This window comes from Rissa tridactyla, chromosome 1 (genome assembly GCF_028500815.1).
Source record: "Rissa tridactyla isolate bRisTri1 chromosome 1, bRisTri1.patW.cur.20221130, whole genome shotgun sequence".
Classification (NCBI taxonomy): domain Eukaryota; kingdom Metazoa; phylum Chordata; class Aves; order Charadriiformes; family Laridae; genus Rissa; species Rissa tridactyla.
The window spans coordinates 208653764-208673819 of record NC_071466.1 but is presented as its reverse complement, the minus strand read 5'-3'; the positions used below and the strand labels follow the sequence as shown (position 1 = coordinate 208673819).

General features: G+C 37.8%; 1 protein-coding gene across 1 annotated transcript in view; it reads left to right on the top strand.

Annotated features, from left to right (window-relative positions):
- The window catches only part of PCLO (piccolo presynaptic cytomatrix protein), a 367476-nt gene that overhangs the window by 240570 nt on the left and 106850 nt on the right, over positions 1 to 20056 (top strand). Inside the window, 1 exon segment of the mRNA XM_054219098.1 lies at positions 3708 to 3833. Coding sequence (XP_054075073.1) covers positions 3708 to 3833 — 126 coding nt within the window.

The window sequence follows — 20056 nt, the reverse complement described above, 5'->3', positions numbered from 1 at the left end:
TTAGGTTTGCAAAATCAGAACCAATATGCCAGCCATGATTTTCAAAGTTACCGAGCATAGGGACCCATAGATTTGCCTCTGAAATCGAGTGTCTTGTACACCCGGTTATATGGCAAACCACCTCTCTGCTACTCTGTTACAATTAAGCTATCAGAGGTGGAGATACTGGTATAGCGTATCACAAGAAAACTCCGACCCTGTAGAGTTACTCCCCTATATGATGTGTTGAAACATCCGTATGTTGACTGTGTGGGTTAAGAGAGAGTTACTGTGTGCTTAGTTGTGTGTGTTGTACACTAAGAATAGTTGTTTATTGTATTTGCTGAACTTGTTAGTTCCCAGTTGTGAACCTCAGATCTGCAACTTATTAATGGGTCTTCCAATAGTGTTTGATCAGAAGTCCTCTGATAAATGTGCAGGGCACCCACATGACTTTCTAAGTCCTAAGCATGGACTAACATTTAGATGCTTTTACAGGGGTACATATTCGCTTTATGCCATGAGGTACTTGTCTTTTTAAAGACTGTATTTTTTTAGCTTTTGTAAAGGACGTTTAGACTCATCCTTGAAATGGGTACCTATCAAGTCAGGAAAAATAAACTTTACCAGTGCTAAATTTCAACTTTGCACTGAAATATGGTAATTAATTTAAAATAACTAGGCAGTTTGTTCTAATTACACTGAAAAATTACTGTCCTTAGCAAAAATAATCTTAGAATTTCCCATAGCACAGTCCCAGAATGCTGATGTAGCTATTGTTTAAAACACAGCTTCCTTTTTGTGTATCAAGTCATTTATGCTAGAAACCAGACAAACAGCAATACGTTTAGTTAATCAATTATCATCCTTACCAAGTTTATAATTAAGGGAATATTAACTGCCATGATAGATCTATCTTGTAGCAGAAATTTAATTATATTCCCTGTGCCTGCAATTAGCTCGGGTATTTAGGTGGTGGTGTTTTATGTTGATTATATGGGTCCCTCTACATTTTTATTTTAGAGGATCCCCCTCAAGCTGAAATATTTGTACTTTTCCAATTCTTAATTTGCTGTTAAAAGAGAGAGACAGCTGTTGATTTGTCAAGTTCAAAAAGAGGATTAAAAAGTTGTACATTTTTTTACATTAGATTTGCATTACTTTAGATTCCCAGGTGTAAAGTCTTACAAGAAGCTGACTTTCTTAAAGATGTTGCTCAGGTCTTCAAATTACAAAAAGAAGGCAAAAAGTGTATAGAGGTGGGGAAACTGGCTAAAAGTTTAGCAGAAATTTCAAGGAACTCGCCAGCGAATTTCATGCTGTCATCTGAGTAATCACAGCTCCTACTGAAGATACTTAGACATACCTGTGCAGTCGTTCATAGTGGGTGTTTGAACTGGCACAGTTGCACTGGACCAAAAAAAGAAGTAAACTCGAGAGCACATTCTTGCAATATCAAATCTTTGTACAGTTGTAACTTAGGGAGTTACTGTTCATGTTGTCATAGTGTTGAGTTTGCATATTCCCTAAATCTCCTCTCTGTTCTGAAAGTAACAAGACTAAAAATCATCACATAGGTGAACAAAAATACAGACTCTGAAATGGGTTTATATGGTAGATCTGAACTTCATCTCAAATTTGGATATAATCTAGAGGTGAACTATGTTCAACATACACATACAAAACTCCTGCCTGTGCTCCCAAAAGTACCATACCAAAACTGATTTCTCCTGTCACACACTATGGTGGATAAACAGTAAAAGATCTCGTCTGCAAAGAGTGTTGATCACCCTTTGTAAAACTCAAAGGCTATTATATCATTTATCTCACACTAACCCTCAGCCGTGTCATGGCTTATTCCCAGGTTATTTACCCCTGCAACTCATCCTTGGCCATCAGCCCACGCTGAAATCATACACTGTAAGTTGTATACTGACAGTGCATTACCAGTGGTCTTCCCGTCACTGAATCCCCACCCAAATTGTGTTAATGTTAGGTCACAAAACGGAGATCTAATGGAAGGGTGCCATCTCCCCAAGACTGATCTGTACCCATCATCTGAAGTGCCATCAGCCCCCACCACTAGTTGAGTGGTTGAACTTCTTGCACGCTCCAGCAACACATCCTGCTTGAGTTATGTAGCAGTCCTTTCATCTCAGTGCATTAAATATACCTATCTACACTAATTACTAAGCTGCAGCTGTGAGAACAATCCTTATCCGTTTCCTTAATTCCTCACTATTATTTTTCCTTGGTTGCTCTCACCCACCTGATTTATCAATATATTAGAGGGATACAGCATTTTGGTCTAGGCTTGCAGTGCTGGAGTGAGCTGTTCCCATGTTAAGTAATTCCTGCCAAACTCCTTAAATCATGAGGATACTGTGGCCATCCTTACCTTCATATTGTGCTGTACAGGATCCATGCATGCATCTTAACACCAGGCATCTTCTGAAAGAAAAGAAAATGCTTCTTTGGAAAATGTCTAATACGAAATTATGAGGAAAGCCGAGGCACAAAGGATATAGATTTAGCTGAAACGGGATAGAAAAACTAATGGAAACTTCTTTGGCCAGAAACTCAATGTGGCTACAAACTCAGGGCTGACTTATCAAACGCTAATAGCATTATGAGGAAAAACCTTAATCTAAAAAGATAAAGCTTTGCAAAGAGATTGTGTGGTGAGCTTCCTATAGATGATTAGTCTAATCACTCAGCAGGTTTGGCTTATTAAATTAATAAATTGAAAACTAATTATTTAGCCATTAAAACAAAGGTGAGAAAATCAGCCTTTACATTCCCAGATCAAAGTGTGAATCTTTTCATATGAAATTTTCTTTTTCTTCAAAGAAGAAATTTGTTTTTCTTTTATGAGAAGTATTTTTTTAAAAAGCAAGATAGCATGAAAATGCATTGACTGTGCATAATATTAGCTCTGCGAGACAATTTTTTGAGCTTTTGTTTTCACTCTCATTGTTCTATACATGAGGGAGATTAGTGATCTGTTTCTTTCTGGCTAAAATAATCAGAATGATCAAAATGTTTTCATCTTCATAACTTTTAAAAAGGGGAGAAAATATGTTAGATTTGATGATGCTTTACACAGGCTTTTTCCATTTGTACATCCTTTGATGTAAAAGATGTCAATTAAAAGCAAATATTTAAGAAAAATAATAGCATCTGCCAAATATAGATTCATGTAAATGTATGTGCTTTGCTGCTGGAGCTCAATGATCTCTGTCTGTCTCCATATTTATGTGATTCTAAAAGCTCAGCTACTATAATTTTTCAGCTAAATTGCATCCATGTTTTAGGCATATGATAAAGCTGTCCTTTGACTCCACACCTCACATGGATTTCTATCAATTTAATGCAACTTAATTAATACTGCAAATTATGGTTTACTTGAAATAATCCTTTGCAGTACAGTGGGGTGGTCAGAAGAAGGTAACATTGGCTTCAATGTAATATTTTGTGAATCAGTTGATTGTATGATGTCAGTCATGCAGTAGTTACTCAAGGTCTTTTCCTATGCTGAAATGCTTCTACCCAAAGTTAAGTCTTTGGGGAAGTGGCGGATAGGACTGCAGTTAACCTTAATCTTCCAACCATAGGAAGAAGTTATTGGTGACATCCTTCAGTAACCTCTGATGAGTTCTCTTTCTTTCTTTCCAGTGAATTATTCGTTGCTTCATCTGCTTAAAGTTTTCTTTTTCTTCTGATCACAGGCAATGGACTGGGAATCCGAGTTGTAGGTGGGAAAGAAATTCCAGGAAGCTGCGGGGAAATTGGAGCTTACATTGCCAAGATCTTGCCGGGGGGCAATGCAGAGCAGACGGGGAAGCTGATAGAAGGTAAGATAAATGCATTATCAAAAAATAGAACCACAGGAGAGTATACCGTGGATGTGTGTCGTAAACATATATCACGGACATGGGGTTTAAAAATGTTTAACCTGGCTTAATCATCTAAGTACCTATCTTGGGCATTACTTACAGTTCTTAGTTGCACAGGTAAAATGGATCACAGATCCAGTTCCCTCTCAGTTATACACACTAACTTCTTTTTCTGTTCCCTGAAGTCAGACTTGACTGAATTTATCTGACCTAACTTTAGTTTTCTGGTTTAAGATAGTCATCCAACCTGCCTCAACAGGCAACAGAGAAAAAAAGGCATCTACAGAATGGCAATTGATTTCATCGACCATAGACCTCTATTTCAAGAACTGGGAGTATCTTCCTCATTTAATTGACTTTAAGATGACTACATTAGACTACATATCTTCCTTTAGGCAACTAAAGCTAGATTAATCATTACATTTTCTAGGATTATTACAAGCGTGATAATTCTGTCTAATAGCAATTTATTTCTATCCATAATCACATAAATGGTCACTTCTCTGTATAACTGTTTTTTATTTCCTTTTTTCATATGAGTATCTGTATGCGCCTGAAATGTCAGTTTATCCATGGACAAAAATATAATACATTTGTTTCTAATTAATTCAACTAATAATTTTTATTTCTGGAGTAAAAGCAGAAAAAAAAAATAACAAAAGAAAGAAGATAAGCAGGGAGAATAGTTCTCCCAGGCAGATCTCAATTCACATGAATTTTCTGAATAGCAAACATGCAACAAAAGTCATAGTTAAATCAAAAGTACTTCGCAGATAGAAAAGCTGAATAAATTAACTAAAGAATGTATTCACAAAGACTAGTTTAAATATGTTGTGGGTGGACAAAACAATGTCACCTGCATTCACCCTGGTGCTCTTTATATCCTTGTTGGTTTCTTTGCCAATGTTTAAAAGATGCACATACACTGATGCCAATGTCAATTTAAAGTTGAAGTGAAGAAATTATGTATCAACAAAAATATTTTCCTTTTTTTTCCCTATAGAGTTGATCCCACTCTTCATATTTAATGGGTAGTACCTCACTCATCAAATGATAAAATAGTGTGATTTATTGCACGTGAATAATGAAAGAATTGACCTTATGTTTTTGTATTTGTTTTGGCTCCCTCCATACAAAAGAGTAGGTCTTTCATAGCTGTGCTAGATCATGCACACATTGTTTCAGTACCAAGGAGGTAAAGAGAAGAATATGGTTATTTCCCCAAGACCAGACATTTCAAGAAAGAGGATGAGCAGTTACTGCTTGCAATTATATCCAGTCTTTTGGTTTCTTTTGTCAGGAATTTTTCTGGGAATTGAGGTTTAAAGAAGTTTTCCACTCACCATATAGGTATATTTTAGCAGTGATCAAGAACATCTTGGACTTAATATAACTAAAGGAGAAGTTCAGACATGGCAGTTTGCTTTTCTGTCTGTTCATATAATTTTGAAGGTTTATTCATATTTTATAGAAAGATGATCAGGACAGTAAAAATATTCTTTTGTTTTGTTCTCCCATCATACGATCAATCATATTTCTGAGCTGACCTTTATAAAAGTTTCCTGGACTTGGATATGTTGGCATAAATCAACTCCATTAAAATCACTATACTTAATCTGTAGAACTCGTTCACACAATGTCCCAGAATATCTTTTACTATTGTTGTGTTAAATGTTCTGTCAGAGAGAAAAAATGCTTTCTGCAGAATGTACCATTACTATAGCATACAAGACAAATACTTCCCCTTACTGTCATTTACCTTTTAAATCTTGCCATTATGTCTAGTTTACTTTTTATGTTATTTTAGGTGGGTATCATAGATCAGCAAAGAATATTTGGCTACTTCTCTGTTGGCTTTGTTTGTTTGCTTTTAGTGGAAATATAGCTGGTGCACATTTAATCTAGACTCTTCAGAAGTGCTAAAATCTATTGAGGTCTTCAATCATTCCCATATTGCTGTGTAAATCCAGCCAAACTACTAATGTTACCAATATTGCTGATATTGTGTCTGAAAATAGAGGCTGGGCTTCATTTCTTTTTCAAGTTATTTGCTGTCTCTCACGTCACATACAGAAAATTTTATATGTCATTAAGTGTAAATGACAACTACATATTAATAATTTGTATAGTAATCACGAGTCACTTTTTCTGCTGAAATGTCGTGCAACTTCAAATTAGTGTATATACCCAGTCATCAACTAAACATATACTAATGTCATTACAAGCTAATGTCTTGACTCATTAGCCTTTGTAAGAACATGATTCACTGCAAAAAATCACATCAATTTAATTAATTCCTCTAATTCTCAAACCAGTAAACATTGCGTGAGGTCTGGAATTTCTATCAATAGCGTGAGGAACAAGGATAGATTTACTGTGGTTATGAAAGAAGGCAAAGTTCTACCTGCTGTCTGCATGACTGCATCTATGAAGAAATGACACACTTTAAAATACAGATAGCATTCCCTTCCTTAGGGAATAGCAATCCCTAATATTTTAGCCTATTTAAATAGCTTTGGAGGAGTCTTAGTGCTGAAAAGTTTATTTATAGTTCTGACTAGCAAATACCAGTCGTCTTGGTTCTCTCACCTTGAATTGCTTTCAGATGTCAGAAATATCTCTGATTCATCACTCATTGGCATTACAAAAACTGGAGGTGGAAGACTCATTCCACTGAGATCATCAAGTGCAGGGACTGTGTCAATTTGATAGATGTGTCTGTGCTCCCTCTCGTGTTGACAGAAACAGTTCAGTTATATTCCGCCTGGTAAATCTACTGGGTGAATGGAGTTTTATACTGCCAGCATTTTTCAGAAACAGAAGAACCTGGAGTAAAGAGCAGAAATAAAACATTGATGTGTTACCAACTGTTACAAATTTGTTGGATGCCCTCAGCATTCAGGTTTTCTCATTGGACCACTTCAGCGGGCTGACTGGAGTTCCTGGGAACTGGTGAACCATGGGTGTCTTTGCTCCAAGCTTTCGATCAGCCAGGCATGCTGTGTTGCAATGCTGATATTCACCGAGATGAGGAGATTCCCTGTCTTTCCAGTCTCCTGGCATTTCTGGGGAACATGCATGACCTAAAAGCTAATGGTGATCTTACTGCCTTTGCTGACTCCACTCAACAGCAGCCATGACACCGATCAGATTTTTGTTAAGTTGTCCAAGGCTTTATGAGTGCGTGTTTATTTTTGATATGTATGTCTCATCTAAACAATTTCTTCCCAAACTTAGAAATAGGAAAATCATATATAGTGAAGACAAAAACTTATTATTAAAAATACTGAAATAGCATCCACAGTTTCTATTTTATAGCAAATATAACAATGTAACATTTCTAGCATAACATAGAAGGATGCTACCTATTTTATGTCACAGACCTTCACTGTAGAATTTCAGTATATAAACAGTCCGTGCTATAGCAGAGACATGATATTCAAGTCAATTTTGTTGAAATTTGCATTTTATAATTTAATGAAAATATTCATCATACAGGGATATTTTAAGCTTCCCCATCCTGAAGCTAGTGCAATGGTATCATAAGAAAAAATGCCTGATGTACGTACAGACAACGAAAGATAATGCCACCCTGTTAAAGCTGTTAAGTAGGTCAGAGAAGAGAAAATGCACTGCCATTTGAGAGTTCTGTGGTAGTTATTGGTGCTCTGCCCCTCAGTCCAATCCTTAGGCACTTGTTCTGATCTAGATGAATAACTACTCCCCTTAGGATGCAAGAGACATTGCTCCTCAAAACACCATGAAGGCCCTCCAAGAAAAGCCACCTGCAGCCCGATGGCGGGTACCAAGACTAGGTAAAAGCACGTCCAATATCCTCAGCATCAAAGTCTGAAGATTGGTGATGAGTTCTTAAATGTACTCAATATCTTTTAGACTTGGAATCAACTGCTGAGATGCAGGTGGTCAGTTTTCCAAATTGGTTGCTTGCCTTTAATTGTGCTGAAAGTTCTCCAGGCCACATGGCTGGTTCCCCTCAGGACAGTATTTTGAATCAGTGGGTCTTTATTGGGAATGTCAGAGATCTCTTTCATCTTTAGAAAACTGCAATCTCAGAACTTTAAGATGCCTTCAGGAAATAAAACTGAAGTCTCCACATTCCTCTTATCCCTATTTATTCACTCTTTTCCTTCTTCTATAGAAAGCCTTACATATTCAAGTGTCACAATTTCCTTTTGTAAGAAGAACTTCAGTGCACAGCTTGCTCCCCCTCTCTCTCATGCCTTAATATGAGACCAAAGAAACATTAGAATCATTCCTCAGATTGAAACTAAGAGCCTTCCCTTGGACTGTCACGAGATGGCACAGCTTATTATTTCTTGAAGCCATGGACCACGGCCATGGTGTCAAAGAGAACACTTCTTCATAGATATTAAGCCACTATGGGGAGAAACATGTTATTCCCTGCATGCCACCATATGGTTTTCCACACCAGGACTGACATATGAGATGAACAGTGTGTACCAAAACATCAGACTGTGACTGGCAAAAGAGGGCCACATCTAGACCAGTGGGAAATGTTTTCCACCCAGACCAGAATGTGGTAGGAGAAACGAACAAACACCTATTTGGATTACTCCATGCACTTCAGAGAGCAGCTAAGCTCCCCACCTTCAGTTCTCTGAAGAACGAGAGAGAGCCAGGAAGCCCTGTCAGAAGTCTGCCTTAACCAGACCCATGGTGTGGGCTTTGGCTTATGAACTAGCCCACTTCAAGCATGCCCTAGCCTCAGACTTCACAATAGAGGAATGTATACTGAGAGGTTTGTTTGAAGGCAGGGAAGAAAAGCCCAGGGCTCGCTGGGACCCTCATGTATATAGGTCCAAGTGTTATTACCACAGCTCTTCGTTATTTACAGGACATGCAGTCTGCATTAAACGGAGAAAAATATCTTGAGTATTTATAGTACCTACAATGCTTCCTCTGAGTGGAATGTAAATAAGGCTAATGAGCAGACTAGCGAGGAGATGGCCAATCTGGGGAGATGATTAACTGTACTTTGGTTGTCTAGTATAAGTAAGATGAATCTGGGCACAAGCAATGTTGGATAGAGGCTGTTGGAATATTAGCATCACTGTTTAATCTGCAAAGTATTTCCTGGTTTCTGGGCAATAACATCTTTGAATACAAGCAGACTTCTTACTGCTCCAGATAAAAGTGCCAACTTGCTAACTTCCAGAAGCTGTTTCACCTCAGGGATGTTCCCTTCATGGGTTTTCAGATCATAAGTTTTCCATCACAACTTTTCAAGTTTTTAAGTCCTTGTCATCTTAAAGCATATTTTTCACTGGCATTGGAAACACATGATTTAAGTCCTCTCAGAACAGTGGGGCATGCAACTGGATTATTGACCAGTCCATGAAAGGAGCAGAAAGAAACCGTTAAGAACAATTTTTCTGCAGCTTGTTTGAAGCACTTTTGGGCCAGTATGGATAGCACCAGTTCTGAATAACAAGGCTAGACCCAGTTTCAGATGGTCTTTTCCAAAGGTGATAGCATGTATAATGGCTGTCCGTCCTATCAAAACTTGTCTTTTGTTATGTCATAGACATGCTTTGGATGTTGCTTGGAAAATGGAATGTGTCTGGAATTGTCATGGGCACCTCAATAGTTGGAAAATCAGAACAGAAGCAGTAAGCCACTATACCCTTCCCCCTGCTCCTCTTGCCACGCTTCCCTCTTGTCCCTGAGTTATAGATGGGCTCAAAGTGTAATACTGACTGATCTTGGTCATCTATCAGTGGGAAGTGCAATAGACACCAGATCTTCTTGAGTTTTAAAAGACTGTAGTGAGTGCCGCTTTCTCTTTAGCCAACTAAAATTAGAAACATTGATCGGGGCATCACAGTGAAAAGAGATTTTCCAGTCCCCATGAAGCTATGGATAGTGAAGAGCCAGCATCTCTTTTTGAGTCTCTCTGGTAATTACACTCCTGGCAGAAAGTAGGTAGCATGATGAAGCTGGAAAAAGATGAAAAGAAATTAAAAGGAACAGAGGAAGGGAAGGAAAAATTCTCAAAAAACTTTGGATCAGGTCTTAAATGAACAAAAATAGTTTTTCTATCCTGCACTTCCATTTTACAGTTTGACCGCTTTAATTTATTACTGCAATGGAGAAAACAAAGCATTAACTTTATCCTGTTCTCTGAACATTAGTCTTAGTGATTTATTGTGCTGTCCATGCTTATTCTGTGGGGTTAGAAGAGAGGAGAGCTTGCTCTCAACATATCCCCTGGGCTACAGGCTCCAGTTTATCTGTCCCAGCAGAAACTGACTTTATCAAAGGAAGTGTACACAAAATAACAGGCAATGCCATAGCTTGGTTGAAAGCTTTGCCCTAAAGCTCTTTAGAAAGGACTTAATCTAAGCAAACCCCTAAGTGCCTCCTATCAGCTGTAAATCTTTACTTGCGAGGTTGTGCTTCTTTCCTCCATGCATTTTGTTATGCACTGTACTTTAATTTCTTTAAAAACGAAGGTCTATTCTAAAAATGTAGTAGAAAGGACACACCAACGAAGTGTATAACTTCATGTTATATTTAACCTTGCATCTGTTAGAGTGAAGCAAGGAGGGAAGAAAGCTTTCTCACACTGGTTGGTCCATTTCATATACAATCCCACTGACAGTGGTCTCAGTCTTGTTCTTAATATGGTAGGAGGTGAGTTGTACTGAGAGTATGGACATTTGCTGAGAAGGAAATCAGAATCAGCAGACGAAATGAGAATTGTTTGAGCACTGGTGTGGGGCTTACAAAAGGAAACGAGGGAAGAAAGACTTGCAGCATGAACGTTTGACATGGAAACCTGTGAGAGCTGTCTACAACTTTATTTACTAAACCAGTTTAAGACAGTTGAGACACACTTAGAAAATAATAATTTTCCTTGCTTCACAATATAGGGCATCTAGTTTATGGATATTTAGTTCAATCTTACGGTGGCAGAATGATACAACCGGAATTTTGCAAGGATAGTTCATTAGAAAACTTCTTGTACACCTGGAATATCTGCTTTAATGAGATAAAGCAGGTAATATGAGTTTGTAATGTTTCTGCCTAGCACTGTAATTTCTCTATATTTAATTTTCCTGCCATAAAAATCAACACTGAATATAGCTATTAGAGGTAACCTGGATCTAGGAAGCAGTTGAGCAGCTGTATAGACTGAGATTTCAGGATCTTTTTAATGTAATCTAAAGCGGAAGATAAGAGAAAACTTAAGGGGCACTCATTTTTTTAAAGCTATGAAAAAGAAGCATTAAATTAATTCATATTAGGACCAGTAAAGATCTGGACTCTTGTATAACACAAGTTACAGATTTTCCGCTCCTGCATTTAGCCCTGTTACACGCCATGTAAACTAGTATAGATTATACCACCTTTATGATCAAGAACTCTGAAAATACCATGAACAACTAATTATTCCTGAAAATAAATTTTGCTGGAAAAGCCCTGTCATACAAATTGCACCAGGAAATTGGATTCCTAATAACAAATAAAAAATTGCATCAAAATATCTCTTTAGAGAGTTTTTGTTTAGTCTTAAATAGGTAAGTCTAATTTATAGAAACAAGCAAAATAACCCGGATGTTTCAAGCAGAGAGTGGATGCAGACACAGCCACTAGACGTTCCAGGGGTAATGAAGTAGAGAACAACCACAAAGGTCAGGCTAAAAGCATTCATTGGATGGTTTATAACACAAATTGTGGAGGATCACTGATAACAATGTCATTGGTGCTATAACTAGCTTTCAGTAACATTCCACTAAGATCACATTAGAAGGCACTACTAGCTATTGTAAATTATGTGGAGCTATGCAATTGTGAGACACACTGCTTTTGACAGCTGATATTATCCAGGACCTTGATGGATGGTTCCTGTTAGCAAGAAAATCCAGGTGCTTCTTGCAAAGAGTCATCATTGCTTCCAGAGAATGTGCCTGAAGCCCTGTTTCTCTGAGCACAGCAAAACCAGCAGTAGACAGCGTTGTCATCAGGCTGCCCCCAAAGCTTTCCTCTTGGTTCCCACTAAGACCATACGGCTCTCTGCTCTCCTCTGGGATCATACACATCATGGGTGCTTTGATTTTCTGCCTCCGACATTGACAGATACTGTTTGTCCATGCGGTCCCAGTTTTCCCCTCTTACTCTTAGATAGTTCTTGATACATTCTGACACTACAAATACTATTAAGGTTGTCTCAATAAAAGAGCTTAATTCCTTCTTGCATTATTTGTAATATGATCTGTCCATTCTTACATGAGAGACACAGTTGCAGGCCAGACATATTACAGTATAACCCCATATTAAAATCAAAGTGATGCAGATTTGTAAGAAGATGCAGTTGCATTTCCCATTCTGTATTCCCAGTACACACTGGCAGAGGTGACAAGGCTGTGACTTTTCTGATTTGGCCAACACTGGAGGGAAAAATACAGAGTGCAGAGACAGTTCTGTGGGCACAGAGGTGAATCACAGCTCTAAAGATGGTTTTAGTTACTGGCCTCAAGACGTTCAGGGATACAGCTACAGCTGTAGCCAAACAAAGGCAGTCTGTCTGGGGCTGTAAGAGATAGACTAGGAGATACATTCTTTAGATTGTGTTATACCCGATACACAGGCAAATAACAAGAGCAAGGAGACACACAGAAACTGTGCCTGCCCCTTTGCACAGCAATTACTTGCTGTGGGTGCTAACAGGGAGTTGAATTTCAACTTGAAGGATCAAAAATATGCACTCTGTTTCTTGACTTCCGATTTCAAGGACAGGCTTCTGTGTAGCAGATTTGTGAAGAAATCAGGCAAATGTAAATCCTTTGGTACCTAAACTGAGACCAATTTGTCTTACCAGTGGAAGGCCTCAAAAGGACCCTCCTGCCTCCATTGACTGTATAGGGAAATTAGGTATTTCTTTTAGGTGAGCCGGCTTACTAACAACTTGAAATTTAGATGCTGAGTGCCTACATTAGGCATGCTGGAGCATATCTCATGAAACAAAACCAAGAATTTTCGTTTTGTTGTTTTTAAGGAACAATATATATTTGGGGTCACATGCATGGGCATTGGAAGTAGAAAAATCTTATTAGGGCATGAAAAAGTCTTTTTTCGTAACCACTGGACTGTGTTGTTAGTGACTTCCTAGTGAACTGGGAAGCTGAAAATACCGAAATTCCATTTCCTGTTGTGCAGACTATTGTGGGCTGAAACTAGCAGACTCGCAGTTTGATGTGATTTTTGGGTGGGGGGAATTCCAGTGAAATCACAGTGAGGGTCATCTTGAAGTACAGGTTAAATACAGCTTATTGACAATTTCCCCTGGTCTTGGATTCCAAAAAGTTCATTTTTGGATATATACATAGCAATTTTAAGCTTCAGTCCCCTTCCTGAAACACGGTTTCCCAGGAATATTAGGTCAGTCTTGCCACTCCACAGAGTGCTGCATTAACTCAAAATATAGCAAAGATTGAATGCCCAAGGTGCCTTGTCCCCAGTCAGGGTTTGTTCTGCTGCAAGACAGGTAACACAAATAACCACTGTCACCTTTTATCTTGGAGGCAGTGTCTTAGCTATTTGCAAGACACACTGCCCAGAAGTAAAGGGTCTTACAAACAGCACATTTTCCTGCCAGTGAAACTAGGTACCGCAGCAAGCAGACTTTAATCACCTGTTATTTCAAAGTGTTTTCTAGATAGGTGTATGCACATTTGATTCTTCCAAGACTATAAGGAACATTATTAGTTATTAACAATTTACGGTGCAGAAAGAAGGACTACTGAAAGTGCGTTGTCTCAGAGTAGAACATTATCTGCCTTTTAGATGGACTTTGATCATGGCAATATGTAAGGCTTGGACACAAATTCGGAATTCTTGGTCACAGAGCTTCATTTTAGTGTTTTTAAATGTGACATGGTCACATAGATAAAGCCTGTGTTTTCTAGAAGTATTGGGTAATACACAGAGAGGAAACATAAAAACAAGATATTACCTAAATTACGTAAATTAAATTAACCAATCTCTGTAGGTGCTTAGGAAAAATAATAATTGTGTAATCAAGTCATTCCAGGATTTTCCAAGATTTTCTAAACAACTTCTGAGGTATCTGTTATCAGCTGTTTCCAGAGGAGATGCTGAACTAGGCTGTACTGTGCTCTGACCTAATCTGACTTGACAGCAATTTTCTTATTCAATTGAAAGGGTAGAAGAACCTGAAGAACAAAAAAATAATTTCCCACAGTTGGTTTTCTGATATAGTACAATACAAAATTGGAATGTTAAGTAAATTAGTACAGAAAATGTTTTACAAGTCACCATAAAGAAAGAAAAATCCTATGAGCACTCTGAAAAAACTACATAAAGACTTTATTTCAAATTTCCTGAAGCACGTTCTATTCCATAACCTAATTAGATCATCCATAAGGTATGTCTGGAAAAATCTCACATGGGAATCTTCAGGTTTTTTGACACGAAAGGAGCAGGTGATTATATCATTCGACAGAAAACAGAGCAAAATGTTGATTAAGAATTATTACTCTATCCAGATTTCTCATTTTGATTACACTATATATCTGAGGCTTACCATGTAAAATTAGATAGTTACTTCACATTTTCGTATGAAAAGGCTGAAAAAAACCCACTTAAAGTATACTTGTAATGCAATAATACAACTTAAATGTAACGGAAAATGAAGATACCAAATTGCAAATTATCTATATTATAAGCGACTAAAGCTTGAAACAATTTCATCAAGCAAAAACTGAGTATCAAGTCTTATTTTTGTTCCACACAACAAACCAAAAGACTTTTGAAAAAAACTATTAAAAAATAATCAAAGTGGGTCTCTGGATTTCATTTAAACCCTGGTGCAAGTAACTGATAACACACCTTTTCCAACTTTGAACTGTTTCTAGTAAAAAAATATTTGTTGCCTGAAATATTGCCTGAAAAATAGGAAGATATGCTATGCTTTTTTCCTATAGAGATCCTAAAATATTTGAGCCAGAACTTGTTGAAATCCATATTATTTTTCATTGTTTTTAATGGGAGTGCCTCAGATCCAAAATGACCGTAAACCTGTTTGATGTCTCTCTAAATAGAGCAGCAAGCAGAATACTATTAAGTTTCACAGCCCTTTTGAAAGCTTCTGAAATAAATATGTTCTAGTAACTTATCAAACTGTTTTTGTTAGGTACATAAATCTTATCATTTTTTGAAAAGTGGAATTAGTCTGGGTTTGGTTGATTGTAAAGGTAGAGTACTAACCAATCACAAAATACAAGGCTTTGCAGACAATTACATTCAACTCAGTAAGATAGTAATAATCTTATAGTAATAGCTATTTACTTTGGATCAGATTTCACAAACAGTACATGGTAGAATGAGAATTGTTAGGTCAACCTGTACTGACATTTCCTCTTTTTTGGTGCAACAGCAGAAGCAAACTAGGATATAAATGTAAAAAAACAGAAGGCAGAGATTTGAGACTGCTGATCTTGGTGTCTGGCAGACGTGGGCAGATAGCAACTAAGTTCCTCAGGGTCTGAGCTCTGCTTAACTCTCCAAAAGGACACAGTGTATGTGTAGAAGTTCACACTGCATTTGAAACATGTCGAGTTTAAGAATATTTCCAAGTTATCACATGTACGGTGTAGCTGATCCGGGCTGCTTTTCTGTGAAAACGTAGTGGTTCGGTACCTGCTGAGGGAAGAGGAAACCTTGATGCTGGGCCTTTCCCAACACAATTATGTTCAGTTGCTCAGATACTTCTGCTTCTAAGAGCTGTGTTTGAAATAGAGCTGCTTACTATTAAATTCCATTAGAAATGGGCAGTTGGGAGCATTTTATTTTGAATTGGATCTTGCTGTCTGTTTTGCAGCTGATCTGTCTTCCAAATGATAAATCCTAAGCTATTATTTAGTGTGATAGTTCAGGCACTTTCTAGGAATTTTCTACTTTTTTTGTCTTGATTTTATTGCACTGAAAAGGATTTGTAAAGCAACAGTTTTCAATTATAATTAGTCCCATCTTTGTTTATGCATAGTTTTGCAACTGTTATTGTCAGGCCAGATCCCCACTGGCATATACTGGTCAATTCAACCTGAGACATAAAATTACAATATCTGGACCCTCAGTTGTACATATTCCAGTAAAGGAACACCCTCTTTAAATTCATTGTGATGATGCGTGCATATGATCAGTTAAAGGCCTCGGTAGACTGGGAAAGAAAGATAAAATCTGGATCGTTACATTACGCTAGTGGTGATTATGAAGACTTTAGAAACAATGCAATATGTAGAATTACATTCCAGTCTTAATAAAATACATACATAATAAATAAATAAAACAAATAATAAAAATAAAATAGCGAAATGTTGAATTGTTCTTCACTGACTATCAGCTTGCCTTTAACCAGTACATTGCCCCCCTGTGAGAAGGGTTCCTGTTGTACTCAGTATTTAATGTGAGGATGCAGAAGAAAATTCTGCAGCCAGGTCCTGGGCAAATACCATAAAAGCCTTTGGATCCCCATTTAAAAACCTTAGTGCAGAATTTAGCATCCACTATTGATTATTCATGACACAGTATTAATTTCAACGCTGTCTAACCATTTTTTAATACTTTTCTCCATAGTACTTGGAGAAAAGCATGAAAGGATAGCTTGGGTATTTTGTAAGTCTAAAAGCTCACATAGTCTTCACATAGTCTTCATAGTCTTCATAGTATGATCATACGAACAGATTCAAAAGCATTCAAATAATGTTTTTAAGGCACAAATTCTTGCATATTTCCCAGTATCTCTGTGTTAAATTTCCTGCAAGTTATTCCATTGCTTTCATTTATCACGACAAATAGCACAGGTACAGTAAATTACATGCTGGATAAAAACGTGAACAAGTTACATGGCTCCAATTCTTGCCAAGGGATGCCATAACATCCCTACCTTCTCTAAATATGCATCTTGCATGAAAAACAAACAAAACACTGCCAATTGACATGCCCTAGCTGAATTACAGTTGATCTGAACTATATTTCCATTTATACAGAACTGCACAGTTGCAGGCTAAGATTAATAACTCACCTGAAAGAGAATGCCATATAATGTAGCAAACATTTAAGACTGAACAGGACAACAAATACATTAAAATGTTCACTGGAAAAATAACCTAGATAAAACAGTGAGCTGTTATTTTCCATACTGATTGTGGCTGTGGCTTTCTCAGAGGCACAACGTCCCTTCACGATTTGTAGCTCTAAAGAATGTTATAATGTCATTCCCAGTAAGCAGCAGGTAGTCCCCTGACTGATAGTGGCAAAAATTTACACCGTGAAGTCTGGTTTTGTGGTGTTCAGTAGTAAAATCTCCTGTCTTTTTTTTTCTGTGGATACTGGTGAGGTTTTTTTATGACATTCATATACTTTTATTTTGTCTGCCATCTTTCACAACACTAATTACATGAAAATTAATTGCTCACTATTTTATTCTTTGTGCGCTAATAGCATAAGAAATGGCAACATGAGAGACATACTACACACTAAGTGTTCAAAGTAAGAAGGTTTTGGTCTCAGTCATGTTAAAGTAAATTAAAAAAAACGGACTGAAAACAATTCTTTGTATGCTAGGGCATCCACAGGACTAATTCTGAGGGCTCTATACAGGGTAACCTGGTGGTAGTGTGTTATCTATAGAGTTAAATTTTATATTGGGCAAACATTGAAAATATACGACACTTCAATATATATTTACATTTTATAAAAAGGAGGGAATTCCCATTAAGACTTTAGAAAGCTTAATACTTTAATAAGACTCTATTAAAACTTTATTGTGAAGCCAGCATGGATAGAGTAGAGAGCCAGAGATGTACATCTACAAAAAGAAACAGGCAATTAGAGACACAGGAAAGAGGTCTGGATTCTTACTTGCTCATGTGCTACTTTTTTTGCTCCCTTCCCATCCCAAACCAGTTCAGGTCAGGAGGAAGCATGTCTGGAATATCCTTCCAAGATACGTACCCAGATAAGCAGGATTGGTTTTGGTACTGCACACAGGCCCCGTTGTTTTATGAAGGTTCAGTTTTCAGAAGCAATGTGGGGTCTCAGGCAACCCCTTCTCCTGAGCACGTCTCATCAGAGCCAGGAGAAGACTCCTACCTGCTGTTTTGTCCAACAGCACCAAGGCTGCCTTAGCCCAGGCCTGTGTGCGTACGTGCAGTACACTGCTCACGTGCAGTACACTGCTCACGTGCAGACAGACCAGATTACAAATGCCCAGTAAATTTGGACAGTCCTGTGTCGGAGGGTTAGGCTGCAGTTAGCTACACTATGGGAGGCAGAAGGTAAAAAAAGGCAGATAAAGAAGACATGAGGATGATCTGGTTAGTGCTAGAGGAAAGAATTTCTAGCTCTGCATGGAAAGCAATGTGGTGAGAAGCAAACTCCCATGTACATCATTCATGTTCATTATACATGTTCACCATTAGAATCGATTGGCATGGGAAAGATGGGTACCATTTACCTGCTCAAGTGCAATGATCTAGCAGTGCTGACCAGTCACCTCAATGAATAGAAGGTTTGATTATTTCTTAGTTACTAGATGATGTGCTGAACAGAACCCCATGAAATTAACCTTTAAGATGACACAGTAAAAGGAAATGAGTCATTCCAGGCGATGCTCATCACTGTGTGAGCACCGAGCTTGCTAAATTAGTTTTGTCATAGTGTGGGTGAAGTGGAATCAATCCATATCGTTCATACATTTGCTGCTCATACAGTTAGTTTTGGGACTGATAAATAGAAATAAACATTGACTTATGTCTAAATAAAGCAAAGTTTTGTATTACGTGTACTGGTTATACTTTCCAAATGGGTCTGAAGTAACTGATTAGAGAGAACTGAGAGTTCCTGAGATGTATGTGAAAGAAAGGATAAAAGGAAGCAAAATTCTAGGAAAGGACTGTCATGACTGCTGTTAATGGGGAAGAAGAAACAGTTTTAGTCTTAGACAATACTAAAGAAAGAAAAGACAATCTTTCATCTTCTTATTCACAGGCCGCTGTACTATTCTTGGAAGTATCAGCCTATCTCAGTGATAGTAATAACTCTGCAATTCGCACAGTGGAAGCTGACTGATTAGTTGGAAAGTATCGGCTTTCTTCTGTTTGAGTAGCTGTATGAGCTACACAGCTACGTTAGACAAGAAAAACACTTCCCACTGTTTAGGGAAGAGTGAAGATCTAAAGAAGGAACTGAAAATATCTTCAAGTGTCACAGTGACCCTTGTTGAATATGATGCAGACAGACTGGTAGATATGATAAAAACAGCTTTACACCAGACGAGCACTTAGTTGAACACGGGCTGAAGCACACACTCCCCTATCTGGATGAATACCCGTCAGTGATGCACGCTGACGGGCTGCAGTGCCATCTCAGAGGTTCTGTCTCTGAATGGAGACTAGCTGGGAGAGCACCTGACAGCTACTAGCAGATAATGCTTCTCTGCTGCCTGTAGTTTCCATACATATTGAAAAATTTGGTGCCACCTAATGGACAACCCCCCCACATCCCGAATTCCGAATGTGTTAAACTCCGCGCAGGAATGCTTTTGCAAGGAATCTATAAAAGCCTGTTACCTATATTTGTTAATGCTTCACACTAAGAATTGCTAATTCAGTATGCTTAAACATATGGGAGGTTTAGACTGAGTATTAGGAAAAATTTTTACACTGAAAGGGTTATTAAGCATTGGAACAGGCTGCCCAGGGAAGTGGTTGAGGCATCATCCCTGGAGGTATTTAAAAGGTGGGTAGACGTAGTGCTTAGAGATATGGTTTAGTGGTTTTTGTTAGAGTTAGGTTGATGATTGGACTCAATGATCTGTAAGGTCCCTTCCAACCTAGGCAATTCTGTGATTCTGTTCTATGATTTTATATGTCTTAGGATGTAATATGCATTGTTTAGATGCAAAGATTACTAAGCCCCATGGGTAATACAAGGAATTCTGTGTTTGCTGGCTTTAAATTTATGGATTGGGGTCATCACACAGCTTCCTTGCTTTCAGCAACATAACAACACATGAAACTAAATTATTGCACCTACGTGCTCTGGTGTGTTTACTGGTGAAATTTAACTAGCTATTTTGTCAAAGTGAGATAGATTATTCTAGACCATCCTTAAAC